Source organism: Copadichromis virginalis, linkage group LG5, assembly GCF_057382275.1.
Source record: "Copadichromis virginalis isolate Kocher_CV1m ecotype Utaka linkage group LG5, C_Virginalis_male_GT1.1, whole genome shotgun sequence".
In the NCBI taxonomy this organism is placed as follows: Eukaryota; Metazoa; Chordata; class Actinopteri; order Cichliformes; family Cichlidae; genus Copadichromis; species Copadichromis virginalis.
In genome coordinates, this window is record NC_140622.1 from 39526255 (window position 1) to 39540698 (window position 14444).

The 14444-nt window shown below is 42.6% G+C and overlaps 1 protein-coding gene across 1 annotated transcript; it reads right to left on the minus strand.

Annotated features, from left to right (window-relative positions):
- Window positions 1-54: 54 nt before the first annotated feature.
- Window positions 55-13786, minus strand: LOC146710376 (GTPase IMAP family member 5-like). The gene is made up of 4 exons (XM_085458002.1): window positions 13719-13786; window positions 4006-4059; window positions 1777-2409; window positions 55-95 (listed from the first exon to the last, which is right to left on the minus strand). Exons 1-4 carry the CDS (start codon window positions 13735-13737, stop codon window positions 55-57), a joined length of 747 nt encoding a protein of 248 aa, XP_085314128.1. The 5' UTR covers window positions 13738-13786.
- Window positions 13787-14444: the final 658 nt, after the last annotated feature.

Genomic DNA, 14444 nt, shown 5'->3' on the forward strand with positions numbered 1-14444 from the left:
CTTTTATATGATATATCTGAATTTTATGAATTATATATATATATAAAATGTGATTTACTTACACTGTTGGGAATATTCACTGGGAGCTTTGAGTTCTGTAAAAGACAACACAGCCTTATTTCAACAGTACAGGAAGTATGATTCCAAAGTGATTTATAGTCATTTTACAATTTCCTGTTTCTCTGCACTGACGAAGGTTGCATGGACCAAAACTGTGTAATACAAAAAATGATAAGCAGGGCATTTTGGTGAGGTTATAATATACGTCTTTCACTAAGATTTTTTTTTCTCCTATGCACCTGTCATCAAATGTGCAGAGTTTCCTAAAATTGTTGTTTGAAAAAATACAAGTGAAGAAAATACCAGGAAGCCGGGAAACATAGAAGAGAATAAATCAGCAAAAGGAGTTAACAAAAGCACAGAGGACAAAACACCACCAAAGTAAGACAGAATGTAAGTAAACAGATGGCAGAATCACTTATATATGAATTTAACACCGAAACAAAAATGCAGTCTTGATTAGGGATGGGTATCGAAAACCGGTTCTTGTTGAGAACCGGTTCCCACTGTTTCAATTCCTTGGAATTGTTTGCCATTTTTGCAAACGATTCACTTATCGATTCCAGTCGCCCCGAATGACGTCACCACGTTGCGGAGCGTCATTTACCTGACAGGAAACACGGCGCCTAAGCGGCTCAAACGCTCAAAAGTTTGATTATACTTTATGAGAACCGATGACAACAGGGCAACTTGCAAAGTAGATATTTCATTTAAGGGAGGAAACACTACGAATATGCAAAAGCATTTGCTCACAAAACACGCGATGACACGTGTTTTTAATTCCGCTCCGGACTCGTGACTCTCAACCCAGCAGCAGCGCTAACGTTTGCACGTCCTCTCCCGTTAATGCGGCAGGTAAATAATCAACTAACAGTGCATATTATGTTAGCGCGATCTGCCTTATTACAAAACCTGCCATTACTGTACATGTAGGTGACCATGATGAGAGAGACAGAGTCTGGCTGGCGCTCGCTGGCAGTTCTCGCTGCAGTCTACCGGTAGCGTCTCCTTTCAGGCCAGGATAGACAAACGTCACCGAGCAGTGTCTAAGTTTGTGGTCAAAGGCTTGAACCCATTTGCCACAGCAGATGCCCCCGATTTTTGGTAAGTGAATGTGTTTAATTGTAGGCAGGGACATTACTGGATATTCTTGTGTAATTGCCACAGAACAATTTATGTTATACTTTGTTATTGCTACAGAAGAATATTTATTTTATTATTTTACATTTACAATTTTTTTTCCTGGGGACCCTGTGACACCCCATTGAAGAGCCGTAGGCTGTGGATCTCTTAAGATCTCACTGTTGGGTTTGTAAGGCCATGTTACTCCTAAATTTCTATCTTGTTCAAAGAGAAGATATAAAACAAAGTTCTAAGCTAATCGACCTTAGTGTTCTCCTTTTTAAAAAAAAAAAAAGAATCGATAAAGAATCGAATCGTTAAACAGAATCGAAAATGGAATCGGAATCGTTAAAATCTTATCAATACCCATCCCTAGTCTTGATATATAAAAATAAACAAACATAGAGACAAGACTAGGGTAGACATGGGAAGATAAGGGAGCCAAAAATACAAGGAAATATAATATAAACTGAAACCAAGAAAACCAAACCTGGGAAACATAAATAAACAGAAACCCCAGGAAATACTGACAAGAGACAAAACTTAAAATACTGGGTCCTAGACCCACGGATTATGACATAAACAATAACTTACCAATTTCCTTTTTTGGACCAAATGGAAAGGTTGATGTTTTTTCTTGTTTGAGGTTTTCCTGATCCAAAGTCAGACCTGTTGTTGCATCCTCAAATACATCCCAGACCAGGTGTCCATTGTTCTCTTTTGCAATTTGAACCAAGCGTGTTAGCAGCTCTGCACGTTCAAGGTTCTTCAGCTTCAAATGTCTGTATTTGCATTTTCTGATAAAGTCCTTTAAGGGTTGATCTTCTTTGATGAAAGCTGAGCTCTTCTCTCTGGGAGTTGATTTCAGAACCAATGAATGATCAAATGATTGATCACTGAATTCTTCAAGGACTTTGCAGAGCCTCTGTTTTTGCTCCTCAGTGAAGTCTTCAGGCTGTAGAACCAACAGGAACACGTGAGGTCCAGGAGCAGAGAGCCTCACACAGATTTCTACATGCTCCTTCAGTTTGGCATCAGAAATATTGGGAAGCAACAGGTCTGGGGTGTTAATGACAACTATTTGATTTTCCTTGAAGGGTGTACTGAATTCCACACAGCAGTCTGGTGCTTTTTCAGTACAGAACTTCTCCTGTCTCAGTATAATGTTCCCCACTGCTCTCATCTCTGACCATTTGTTCCCCAGCAGAACCACCCTCAGCTCGGACACTGGGAAGAAAAGTAAATCACTTATTTCCAGACAATTAACTGAAGAGAAGCAGAACAGGAAATTAATTAATTTATCTATAAAGCACTTTAACATAAAGCCAGGGTTCACAAAGTTTTGTACATATACAAATAGCATAAATAAACAAAGAGAAGAGAAGAGTTTTAAACTCAGAAAGACAAGAAGCCTGCCTAACATGCAAGGGCAGATCATTCCACAACAGGGATATTTTTCTTCCACACACATCTATAAAAATACACATCAAATAACAGATACATTATCACACACAGTCATTTAGGTAGAAGCACATATACGGACACAGAAGAACAGATACATAGACCTGCACCCGACTCGCATGCACATGTAACGCACACCAAGCTACATGCCTACATGCACCCCCAAAAATAAACACTCTAAATGGTAAATGGCCTGTATTTATATAGCGCTTTACTTGTCCCTAAGGACCCCAAAGCGCTTTACATATCCAGTCATCCACCCATTCACACACACATTCACACACTGGTGATGGCAGCTACATTGTAGCCACAGCCACCCTGGGGCGCACTGACAGAGGTGAGGCTGCCGGACACTGGCGCCACCGGCCCCTCTGACCACCACCAGTAGGCAATGGGTGAAGTGTCTTGCCCAAGGACACAACGACCGAGACTGTCGAACCGGCAACCTTCCAATTACAAGATGAACTCCCAACTCTTGAGCCACGATCGCTCTACAGACACACGAGTTACACATATGCCTACATTCACGTATAAATTTCAATTTAGAAACAGTGTCCACATGTGGATTTGGTATCAGTGTTTAGGGAGAGGTTAATGCACAATGTGAGTACAGTTTCAGAGAGTATGTGAGATACGTGTGACCTGTGACCACTGGGGGGGTTATGTGTTCATGCTGGCGACAAATTGTTTACATCAGTGCAAAGAAGGCCTCTGTGTTCAAGTATTACCAGATATGCAACTGGGCCATATATAAGTTGATGCTTCTTCACAGCCTGCAGAAGGAAACCGGTGCGCATAACAGGCATATCAAACTGACTGGGAAGTTATAACTATAGTGTAAATGCAATGGATACATTAAACATGCATCATCACAAAAACTTACATGTTAGATATTAATTGAAAGGTTATTCCTCCCCTTAAGAGTGGCTCAAGAGTTGGGAGTTCGCCTTGTAATCGGAAGGTTGCCGGTTCGAGCCCCGGCTCTGACAGTCTCGGTCGTTGTGTCCTTGGGCAAGACGCTTCACCCGTTGCCTACTGGTGGTGGTCAGAGGGCCCGGTGGCGCCAGTGTCCGGCAGCCTCGCCTCTGTCAGTGCGCCCCAGGGTGGCTGTGGCTACAATGTAGCTGCCATCACCAGTGTGTGAATGGGTGGATGAATGGATATGTAAAGCGCTTTGGTCCTTAGGGACTAGTAAAGCGCTATATAAGTACAGGCCATTTACCATTTAAGTCAGGGAATTAAAATCAATAATTCTCGCAATAAATGCATTCATTTCACTACACAGTTGTTTTAATATCAATGATAAAAACATTACATGGTACACCTCCATCACACATAGATATACATTTTACACAGACTTACTGTCAGGTGGCAGGAATTCATTGCTGGAACTCCGTGTCAGTGGTTTCAAATCATCTGTGAGCACAAGGACAAAGACACATTTTTAGCACTGATTTTTAAATTATGATTTAAATACCAACTATGGGGGATTAATACTGCTTGTGTGGTGGAGCAGCACCAAAGCAGAAGCTGGAATATTTTCTCATTGCTCCTGATTTGATCACTAAAACCCTTTTCCTTTCAGGGATCTGGGTCTGAGTGACCTAGAATCCCTGAACAGTTGTGGACTTATTATATTATATGTGTGTTCTGCACTGCTGATGTTCCTGTGGTCCATGTTTGTGTATTGGCATCGTGACAGGCACCTTCAGGCCTGATGGGTGTGGCCCTGCCAGCTGACCGGTCACACCAAAGGATCCTCACACACACCTGGCGCTGATCAAGCCTCGTCGGAGGAGCTACAAAGCAGTGTGGCTGAGAGCTCCTCGACGCTGGATCGTTGAGTAACTACCCGTCAGTGTTCCCAGCAAAATCAGTGAGTGCTAGTGCTAAGATTGAGATATTTAAGGATAATATGGAGGACTTATTTACAAATATAAATCAGAAAAGAATGTTTATTTGTGGGGACTTTAATATTGACTTATTGAATCCAAATCATAATAAGAGTACAGAAGAATTTATTGATTCCATGTACAGCATAGGTTTATTTCCACTGATAACAAGACCGACCAGAATAACATCTCATTGTGCAACTCTATTAGATAATATATTTACAAATATAATAGAAGGAAAGATAAAAAGTGGGCTGTTAATCAATGATATAAGTGACCATTTACCAGTCTTTGCATCGTATAATTGCCATTATAAAGTGAACAACGATGGACATAAGATTATTTACAAAAGAATAAGAACAGAAAAGACCTTAAATTGTCTTAGAAATGAACTTTTAAAGCAAGATTGGAATATTGTATATGAACAAACAGAAGTTAATAAAGCTTACGAAGGATTTTTAAAAACATTTAACACATTACTTGATAAAAACTGCCCAGTAATTGAAATCAATAGGAAACACAACTATGCAGGAAGACCATGGATGACAAAAGGACTACAAAATGCCAGCAAAAAAAAGAATACCCTATATCGAGAATTCATAAAAAAGAGAACAATAGAAACTGAAATGAAGTATAAAACTTACAAAAATAAATTAACTAATATAATGAGATCCTGTAAAAGAGAGTATTACATTAAAAGGTTAGAACACAATAAAGATAACACAAGAGATATATGGAATGTATTAAACAGAATAATCAAAAATGAATCAAGGAATAATGATTACCCTGGGTACTTTATAGAAGGGACAAGAAGTATTAATAACATGGAGGAGATAGTAAATGGCTTTAATGAATTCTTCGTAAACATAGGGCCAAAACTGGCAGAAGAAATAAAGGTTGATGGAATAGAAAGGGACACTGGTGAAAATATCGAAAGGAATAGTAGCTCAATGTTTTTAAGAGCAGTGGAAGAGAAAGAGATTTATGACATAGTTAGAGGACTTAAGAACAAAACCAGTACAGACTGGAATGATATTGATATGGTAACGGTAAAGACAGTTATTGATGGTATCGTAAAACCATTAAAATATATATTCAACTTGTCGTTTCAAAAAGGAGTTTTTCCACAAAAAATGAAAGTTGCTAAAGTTATTCCCATTTACAAAACCGGTGAAAGACATAATTTTACAAACTATAGACCAGTGTCAATACTCTCCCAGTTCTCTAAGATACTGGAAAAACTCTTCATAAAAAGATTTGACAGTTTTGTGGAAAAATATGAATTAATGACAGATAGTCAGTATGGGTTCAGAAGCAACAGATCAACAGCTTTGGCACTGATAGATTTAATGGAAAAGATAACGGAATGTATGGATAATAAGAGGTATGCGCTCGGAGTTTTCTTAGATCTAAAGAAGGCGTTTGATACTGTTAATCATGAAATTCTATTAAAAAAACTGGAAAAGTACGGGTTTAGGGGAGTGGTTTTGGAATGGTTAAAAAGCTATGTAGGGAATAGGCAACAATATGTACAAATAAATGAATATAAATCTAATTTGATGGATATAGCTTGTGGAGTACCTCAAGGTTCAGTACTGGGTCCAAAAATGTTTATTATGTACTTAAATGATATCTGCAGAGTATCGGAGATTTTAAAGTTTGTAATATTTGCAGATGACACAAATATACTGTGTTCAGGTGGGGAATTGCCACAGGTTTTGGAAATGATCACACAGGAATTAACAATATTAAAGAAGTGGTTTGATATAAATAAATTATCATTGAATCTCGATAAAACCAAATTTATGTTGTTTGGAAACCAAAAGAAAAACATCGAAGTAGAAATATGTGTTGACAATGTATATTTAGAAAGAGTAAATGAAATAAAATTTCTTGGGGTGATCATTGACCACAAGCTCTGTTGGAAGCCACACATTACTTATGTTCGGGGGAAATTGGCACGGGGCATTGCCGTCCTGGGAAAAGCAAAGCATATGTTGGATCAGAAAGCACTGCACATTTTATACTGTGCTTTACTACTGCCATATATGAGCAACTGTGTAGAGGTCTGGGGAAACACATACAAAAGTAACACACAAACAATAACTATAATACAGAAAAGGGCCATTAGATTAATAAATAATGTAGGGTACAGGGACCATACAAATGCACTCTTTGTCAAAATGCAAGCTATTAAATTCCAAGACTTGGTGAAGCTTAAAACAGCGCAAATAATGTATAAAGTCAGAAATAAATTGCTTCCCAAAGAAATCTGTAAATTGTTCATAGAAAGAGAAGGTGGGTATAACTTAAGAGGGAAATGGAATTTAAAAATACAAAGTGCTAGAACAACTTTAAGAACTATGTCAATCTCAATTGCAGGAGTTAAATTATGGAACAGTCTAACAGAAGAAATAAAAGACAGTCAAAACATAAAACAGTTTAAAGTAAAATATAAAAACCTAATTTTAAATAAGTATAAGAATGAAGAAAACGGGGTTAACCCAGGACGGTAATGTTGCTGGTAATGGTGTTGCGGTTCTTTTTTGGTTGTTTTTTTTTTTTTTTTGTTTTGGTTTGTTGTTTTTCCATAACTTGTGTATCTGCAAATATACACATTCTGTATTTTTCATATGAAAGAAACTATACTGTGGTGGGGCTTGCTAATTTCTTGTTTTTGATTTATGTATGTTATGTTTTGTTTTACTTCATATGTTTCATATGTTTCATATGTTGTTTGTTTAATTTAAGACAAAAAAAAAAAAATTAAATGAATGAGAGGTAAAACTTGAGGGGGTAGGGACAAATAAGTAAATACTTCAGCCTACTCCTTTTCAAACAAATAATGGAATGATATTTTGTAATGATTGTGAAGGCACATGTTTGAAATGTTTGAAATAAAAATGAACTGAACTGAACTAGTCTGTCGTCTTGTAGTTGTGTGTTAACGGCTGCCTCTGTGGATTTTCCAGCAGGAGTGTGGGAACGGGAAAGCAGCGAGCACAAGTTTCACGGGAGCGGAGACACAGAGCACGGGCACTGAGAAGGAGATGCACGAGGAATTTATTGTGTACTATTTACTCCACTGTAAATAAACGGACTGTTTGCATTGCAGAGTCCTGCATCTTGGGTCCTCCTTCCCCACCCACAGACCATGACAGAACGATCCAGCCATAATGGACCCAGCGGACTCAAGTGTCACCTCAGAGGAGGAGACGCTCGCACAGCTCTGGGGTTACTGCCGGAGCATAATCTGGACGGTAGATCCTCACAAGAGAATCATACAGGTTGTGTTTTTTGACAATTTCCTTTCATCCACTACCTTCACCGCAAACTTTTTTGACATTAACAAACTAACTCAAATAGTCACTAGTTTTAAGGGCAGGTTCTAGTTTGGAATTATTTGGCTTGAGCAGCCTGGGCAAGGAAAATTCGGTTGCCCTTGTAGAAGCTCTAGCCGCCTGGTTTTTCATACATCGGCAGCCGGCTTTTCCGTCGATGCTTGCTGCACAACTGTTTGATCCTCCATTACGGAAGAGATGTCGTCCTCACCATCATCACCCCATCACACCTCAAGCCACTCCAGAGGCTTCAGCCGGGCCAGCCGGCAATGGTCCAACAGTGTTCATCGCCGCTGTGAGTAAACCTGACTCAATTGTTTCACTAGATCCTGTCATTAAGAATCTAAACGCAGATGAACAGGACAGGACAGTTTCCTTTAACACAGCTCCGCCTCCACGAAAGAGACGGCGCCCGCACCGTTGTCATTACTCCACTAGCTTTTGAAGAACTACAGTAGTTGACTCTGGGCTAGCCGCACAAGGAGCCGCAGTGAGTAAAACAGAATCTGTTGGTGGTGAAAAAGACAGTTTCATCTGAACCCAAGGACCGCGCCCAGTCGGTGAATGGTAAAACAAGGCCCACAATGGGGAATAAGCTTAAAAATTCTGATTGGCCAAAAGATGAACATGAACTGACAACTAATTCTGGGTCATTAATTAGTGTAGAGAGTATTGAAAACAGTTTTCCTTGCTCCCCATCTGAGGATGAAGCCTTAATTTTAGAGGCTGTTAACCCTGAGTCATTGGACTATGAAAGTGTAAATCTAAAAACTTTTTTTGTGGCTGCTGATCAAATTCAAATTTTATTTGTCACACACACACAACCATACACAGTATGACATGGGGGTGAAATGCTTGTAGCTGTACAATGCCCGACCATTAAATGACAGAAGAAAAGTTTTACAATATTTACAATTTACTACAAAAATTTACAAAGTAACTTAGGAATTTACATTAAAGAATGTGCAAATAGCAGAAGAGATTATAAAGATAAGGATTATAAATTATAGGAATTATAGGATTATAGGAAATGTGTGGTGACGTGTGTGAGAGTCCAGTCTTATAGTGACGTGTTTGGGAGAGTCCAGTCCTGCACCTGGTTCAGGCCCCGAATAGCCTGGGGGAAGAAGCTCCTCTTCATTCTCTCTGTTTTGGCCTTAAGGGAGCGGAAGCGCTTCCCAGACCTCAACAGTGAGAAGAGTCCATTGTTGGGATGGGAGAGGTCCATCATAATCTTCCTAGCTTTGGACTTGCACCGCTTGGTGTAGATGGACAGCAGGTCAGGGAGCTCTGATTGAATGATGCGTTCTGCCGAGCGCACCACCCTTTGCAGATCTCGTCTGTCCTGCTTGGTGCTGTTCCAAAACCAGGTGCAGATGTTTGACGTCAGGACGCTCTCGATGGTGCAGGAGTAGAAGTTCTTGAGCACCTTCAGTGGCAGATGGAAGTCTCTAAGTCTTCTGAGGAAGAAGAGACGCTGACGGGCTTTCTTAACCAGGGTGTTGATGTGACAGGACCATGACAGGTCCTGAGTGATGTGGACACCCAGGTATCGGAAACTGTCCACTCTCTCCACTGATGTGCCACTGATGATGAGGGGTTTGTAATTCCTCGCCTGCTTTGTAGTGAAGTCCACGATCAGCTCCTTAGTCTTGCTGATGTTTAGGAGGAGGTTATTCTCCTGGCACCAGGTCTCCAGGTTCCTAATCTCCTCCAGGTAGGCCGTCTCGATGTTGTCTGAGATCAGGCCCACAACAGCAGTGTCGTCAGCAAACTTGACAATGGAGGTGGTGTCTGATGTGGCTACACAGTCATAAGTATACAGTGAGTACAGCAGGGGGCTTAAAACACAGCCCTGAGGCACTCCAGTGCTGAGTGAGATGGAGGGGGAGACTTGTTTTCCCACCCTCACTGATTGGGGTCTGTCTGTGAGGAAGTTGAGGATCCACTGACACAGTGATGAGCTGAGTCCTAGATCCGTCAACTTGGTGAAAAGCTTAGAGGGAATTATTGTGTTGAATGCTGAACTGTAGTCCACGAACAGCATCCTAACATAATTCCCTCTGCCAGTGTCCAGGTGACTCAGGGATGTGTGGAGCAGGTGAGATATGGCATCGTCTGTGGGACGATTAGTCCGGTAAGCAAACTGAAGTGAGTCGATGGTGGGAGGAAGTGAAGAAGTGATGTGATCTCTCATCAGTCTTTCAAAACACTTCATCACAATTGAAGTCAGTGCTACTGGACGGTAGTCATTGTGGCAAGCGGGCTGTTGTTTCTTTGGAACAGGGACAATAATGGACCGTTTGAAGCACGTGGGAACCACAGCTTGGGCCAGGGAGAGGTTGAAGATCTCCGTGAACACCGGTGCTAGTTGATCAGCGCAGGCTCTAAGGACCCGGCCAGGGATTGCATCTGGTCCTGCTGCCTTCCTGGTGTTCACCCTCCTGAAGGTGTTCCTCACGGCATGCTCTGTGATGACGAATGCATTTTCTTCACTGGTGCACTCCGAGCGCGCGCAGCCGTTTGTTGTTTTATTTGCTGCGGCGTCGAAGCGAGCATAAAACGTGTTCAGCTCATCAGCCAGTGAAGCATCGGCATTCATCATTGAAGAAGCTGGTCGTTTATAGTCCGTTATAGTCCACAGTCCTTTCCACAGGCTCCTAGAGTCGCACTGTCGTAGCTGTGACTCTAGTTTTCCCCATAGCTCCGCTTTGCCTTTCTGACCGCGCTGCGCACATTGTAGGATGCAGCCTTGTATAGGTCCATATTACCGGAGATGAGCCCTTCATTGTAGGCAGCGGTGCGTGATCTCAGAGCGTCGCGGATGTTTTTATCCACCCACGGCTTCTGGTTGGGAAACGTTCGGATGATAGTTCTTTCTGCTGTGTCGTCCGCTAGTTTCCCGATAAATCCCACAACCGCTTCCGTAAACATGTTGATGTCATCAGAGCTGCGCCGAAACATGTCCCAGTCTGCGTCATCCAGTGCGTCCTGCAACGCGGCCACCGATTGGTCCGTCCAGCGAGCGACCTCCCTCCTGATTGGTGGTTGCTGCTTTAGCCTTTGTTTGTAAGCAGGTATGAGGAAGATGGCGGAATGGTCCGATTTTCCAAATGCCGGCAGGGGTTGAGCCTTATAACAGTTCTTGAACGGGGTGTAGCAGTGGTCTAATGTCCTCGTGCCCTGGGTGGGGCAGTTGATGTGCTGGTGAAGGTTGTGAAATGTCAGTTTGAGATTCACTCTGTTAAAATCTCCCATAACAATGAGTGCGGCATCTCGGTGAAGTGTTTGTTGATGTGTGAGAGCCTCATGTAGCTCACATAAGGCAGTGTCCGAGTCCGCGTGAGGCGGAATGTAAACAGTGCAGGCAATGACCGCAGTGAATTCCCGAGGGAGATAGAAAGGGCGACACTTAACGATCAAAAGCTCCAGATTGGGCGAGCAGGAGCGTGTGAGTGGGGAGATGTTTGTGCTGTCGCACCATCTGTTGTTCACCATCAAACACACTCCACCACCTCTTTTCTTCCCCGACTCCATTGTCCTGTCCATGCGGTAAACCGAAAAGAACCCCATCGGCTGCACGGCGTGGTCTGGTATCGCTGGGTTCAGCCAAGTCTCGGTGAAGCAGAGGAGGTTGCAGTCCCGAATGTCTCTCTGGAACTTGATTCTGGCTCTGAGGTCATCAAGCTTGTTCTCGATGGATTGAACATTGGCTAGCAGGATACTGGGCATGGGTGCGCGGTGTGCGCGAGCCCGTAGCCTGTTCCTGATGCCGGCTCTTTTACCTCGAGGCCGTCGCTTAGGGTCGCGTCCTTTGTTCTCTCTCAGGATCTCCTTTGGCCAGGTTGGGTCCGGAGTTAAACATGGTGAAATGTTCGTGTATTGCAGACCAATAGAAACCAAAGTGTCTCTACTGTAGCGGATTTGTGTGTTTTGCATGATGCCCATGCAAGATTATCGCAGATATAGCAAAAAGTGACGAAAAAACTGCAAAAAGTGGAGAAGTTAGGGCAGAGCATCCAGCACGGCAGCCGACCTCACCGGCGCCATTTTGATCAGCTAGAGAGTGCATTGCTAGACAGCCCGGTGTTAGAGTTTTTTTTCAGCCCAGCATGTAACTCAGTCTGCTGCCCCACTACCTGTAGCTCAGTCCTTAGTCCAGTCAGCCACTCATTTACACCCTCAGCCAGAGGCCGATACACCTGCTTGTTCCACATCAGTCCCCGCTGGAAGGTCAGACGGGCTGCTTCAGTTGTCATCTGTTCCACCATCCACATCCGCTACTCTGAGACTACATCCACCGCCTGCAGCTGCCGTATCACCTTCATCACCTTCGGCTCGACCATCTGTAGCTGCAGCGCTGTCGGAGGGGCCCGCTCCACCAGTGGCGGAGCTCAGCGAGCGGGAGGAGCCCTCACTCCCGGCAGAGGAGCTCAGCGAGCGGGAGGGACCGGCTCCACCAAAGCTGGAGGTCGGTGTGCCAGAGGGACCTCCACGTCCAGCGTGCCCTCCATGTCGTCCACGTCCAGCGCACCCTCCACACCCACGTCCTGCACGACCAGCACATCGGCGATCATGTGCCATTCTACACTGTGGCTCACCGGAGCTGCAATGCCGCCGCTGCCAGACCTGTGGCAGGCCCCCTGAGCTGCAACAACGTTGCCACCGAACCCGTGGCTGCCGCCAGATCTGTGTTACTGTGGTCACTAGACCCGAGGTAGGCCGCCTGAACGTTGTTTGGGGTACTGTTGTGACACCGCTGCTGGAGGCACAGCTGGGGTTTTGCAATGTTTTGGACTGGGACTCTGCTTGCCGGACGGTTTTTGTTTCGGATCTTCTTTTACTGCTGGTTCAGTGAATTTTGGTCGGCGCAACGAAACCTGCAGCTTCAGAATCTGTGAGATGCCGGCTTTTAGCCCCGATGGCATGTCCGTGTACGTGCAGTCGGGTAAACAATCTGCACTTTGTGTTAACATCTTTGTGCGGAATCTGTTTTCCAGCTCTCATTTTCTGTTTTAGCTGTTTGGTGGTTTTTGAAATAGTTTTGTGAGCTTTAACCTGAGATTCTGACGTTTCTGGTGTAACCGAGCACTCGTGAGTGATTCCTGGAGGTTGATGGCAGTCCCTACGAAAATTATTGTTAAAGTCCCAGTCACATCCATCTGTTACTCCCTGACAACCCCTGTTTCTATGAAAACATGTGTTTTCCCAAATCAGCTGGGAAAAACCTCCTTCAGAGGTTCAGCTTTGGACACTAGCATATTGCTACCACTATGGTTGATCAGAAAGTTCTAGATCAACAATCAAGTACAAGCAGGAGGTTACTTAGAGGCGTGGTATGACAAGTTTCATGAATATTTTTGTTTTTGGCAGGCCTTTTACCTCCTTACCATCAGAGTGAGAACAAACAGAACCCTATAATTTTAGAAGACTCTGCTTAACCAATTATTTGATTACCGCTCAGTCGAAAGGGATATTTAGTCAAATGTACTAGATGTCGGTTAACTTTAAAGAAATGGAAATACCAAGATGGTGGGTGCGTTAGTGATGCAAGTTGATGTTATACTAATTTTATGCTTTGCACAGCTTTTAGTAGTGCTGTTTGGTTTGGTTTTTAATTGTAATTATTTGATGTACAGAAAAGAAATCATCCATTCACTGATCCACCCCATCCATCCACCAAACCAGCTGTTAGAAATAAATCTTTTAGAACAACCTTCTAAAACCTGTGTTTACATGTGCACACCATCAGATGTTCTGTGAGCTTATGTATCCACCTTCAGTCTGATTTATTTTTTAAATAATGCTTTGTTACAAGGATTTAAAGAATGACTGGACTTACCAGTTGCTGCAGTTGCCATTGTGTGACCTTCACCCCTAAAAACATTTTTAAAAAAGAATTATTAATAACATAATTAGCAAGTTTGTGAAACAACAAAAGGGAACTTTTACTTATGTCTGTGATCTGGACAACCTATGAAGCTGTGTCCTCCGACTTTTCACTATTTTCACAGAATTTAAAACACACATACAGACACACACACACTCACAGATATAGTATGCACATACAGTATACACGCACACATGCGTATAGTACACACATATAGTACTATATGTGCACACAGATGGATGTAGTTGGTCAAGTTCAGTGTCAGCTGACAAGCCAAATGAAAACCAGTGTTTCACAGACTGCTCATTAAAAATGTTCTGCAGCTACATTGGTTGAAATTCAGTTTTCACATAAGAGTGCTGCAATAAAGCTGTAAGCAAAGTGACTGTAGCAGCTGACCTGTGCAATGTGTAGAAGCACACTAAACATTATTTACTGTCAAATTATCAGCCATCCCTGTGTTAATAATTCTTATTGTATATATTGTATATCTTATCTGTTCCTCTGTTTCTCCTGCTACTTTGAGCATGTACATGACAAAAGAATTTCCCTCGGGATAAATAAAGTTGTTCTTATTCTTAAATTGTCCTGTTCTTTGGAAAATGTTGCCTGCTGACCCAAGATCAGTTCCATCTGTGTTGACATTCAAAACCAGACTTTGAACCTGGAGTTCAAAAA

Excerpts from the sequence above, each read along its gene's own strand:
- LOC146710376 (XM_085458002.1), bottom strand. Across the intron at positions 2,410-4,005 it reads TGAATTCCTGCCACCTGACA|TGTCCGAGCTGAGGGTGGTT; the intron begins GTAAGTCTGTGT and ends TTTTCTTCCCAG. Across the intron at positions 96-1,776 it reads TGGTCCAAAAAAGGAAATTG|AACTCAAAGCTCCCAGTGAA; the intron begins GTAAGTTATTGT and ends TGTCTTTTACAG.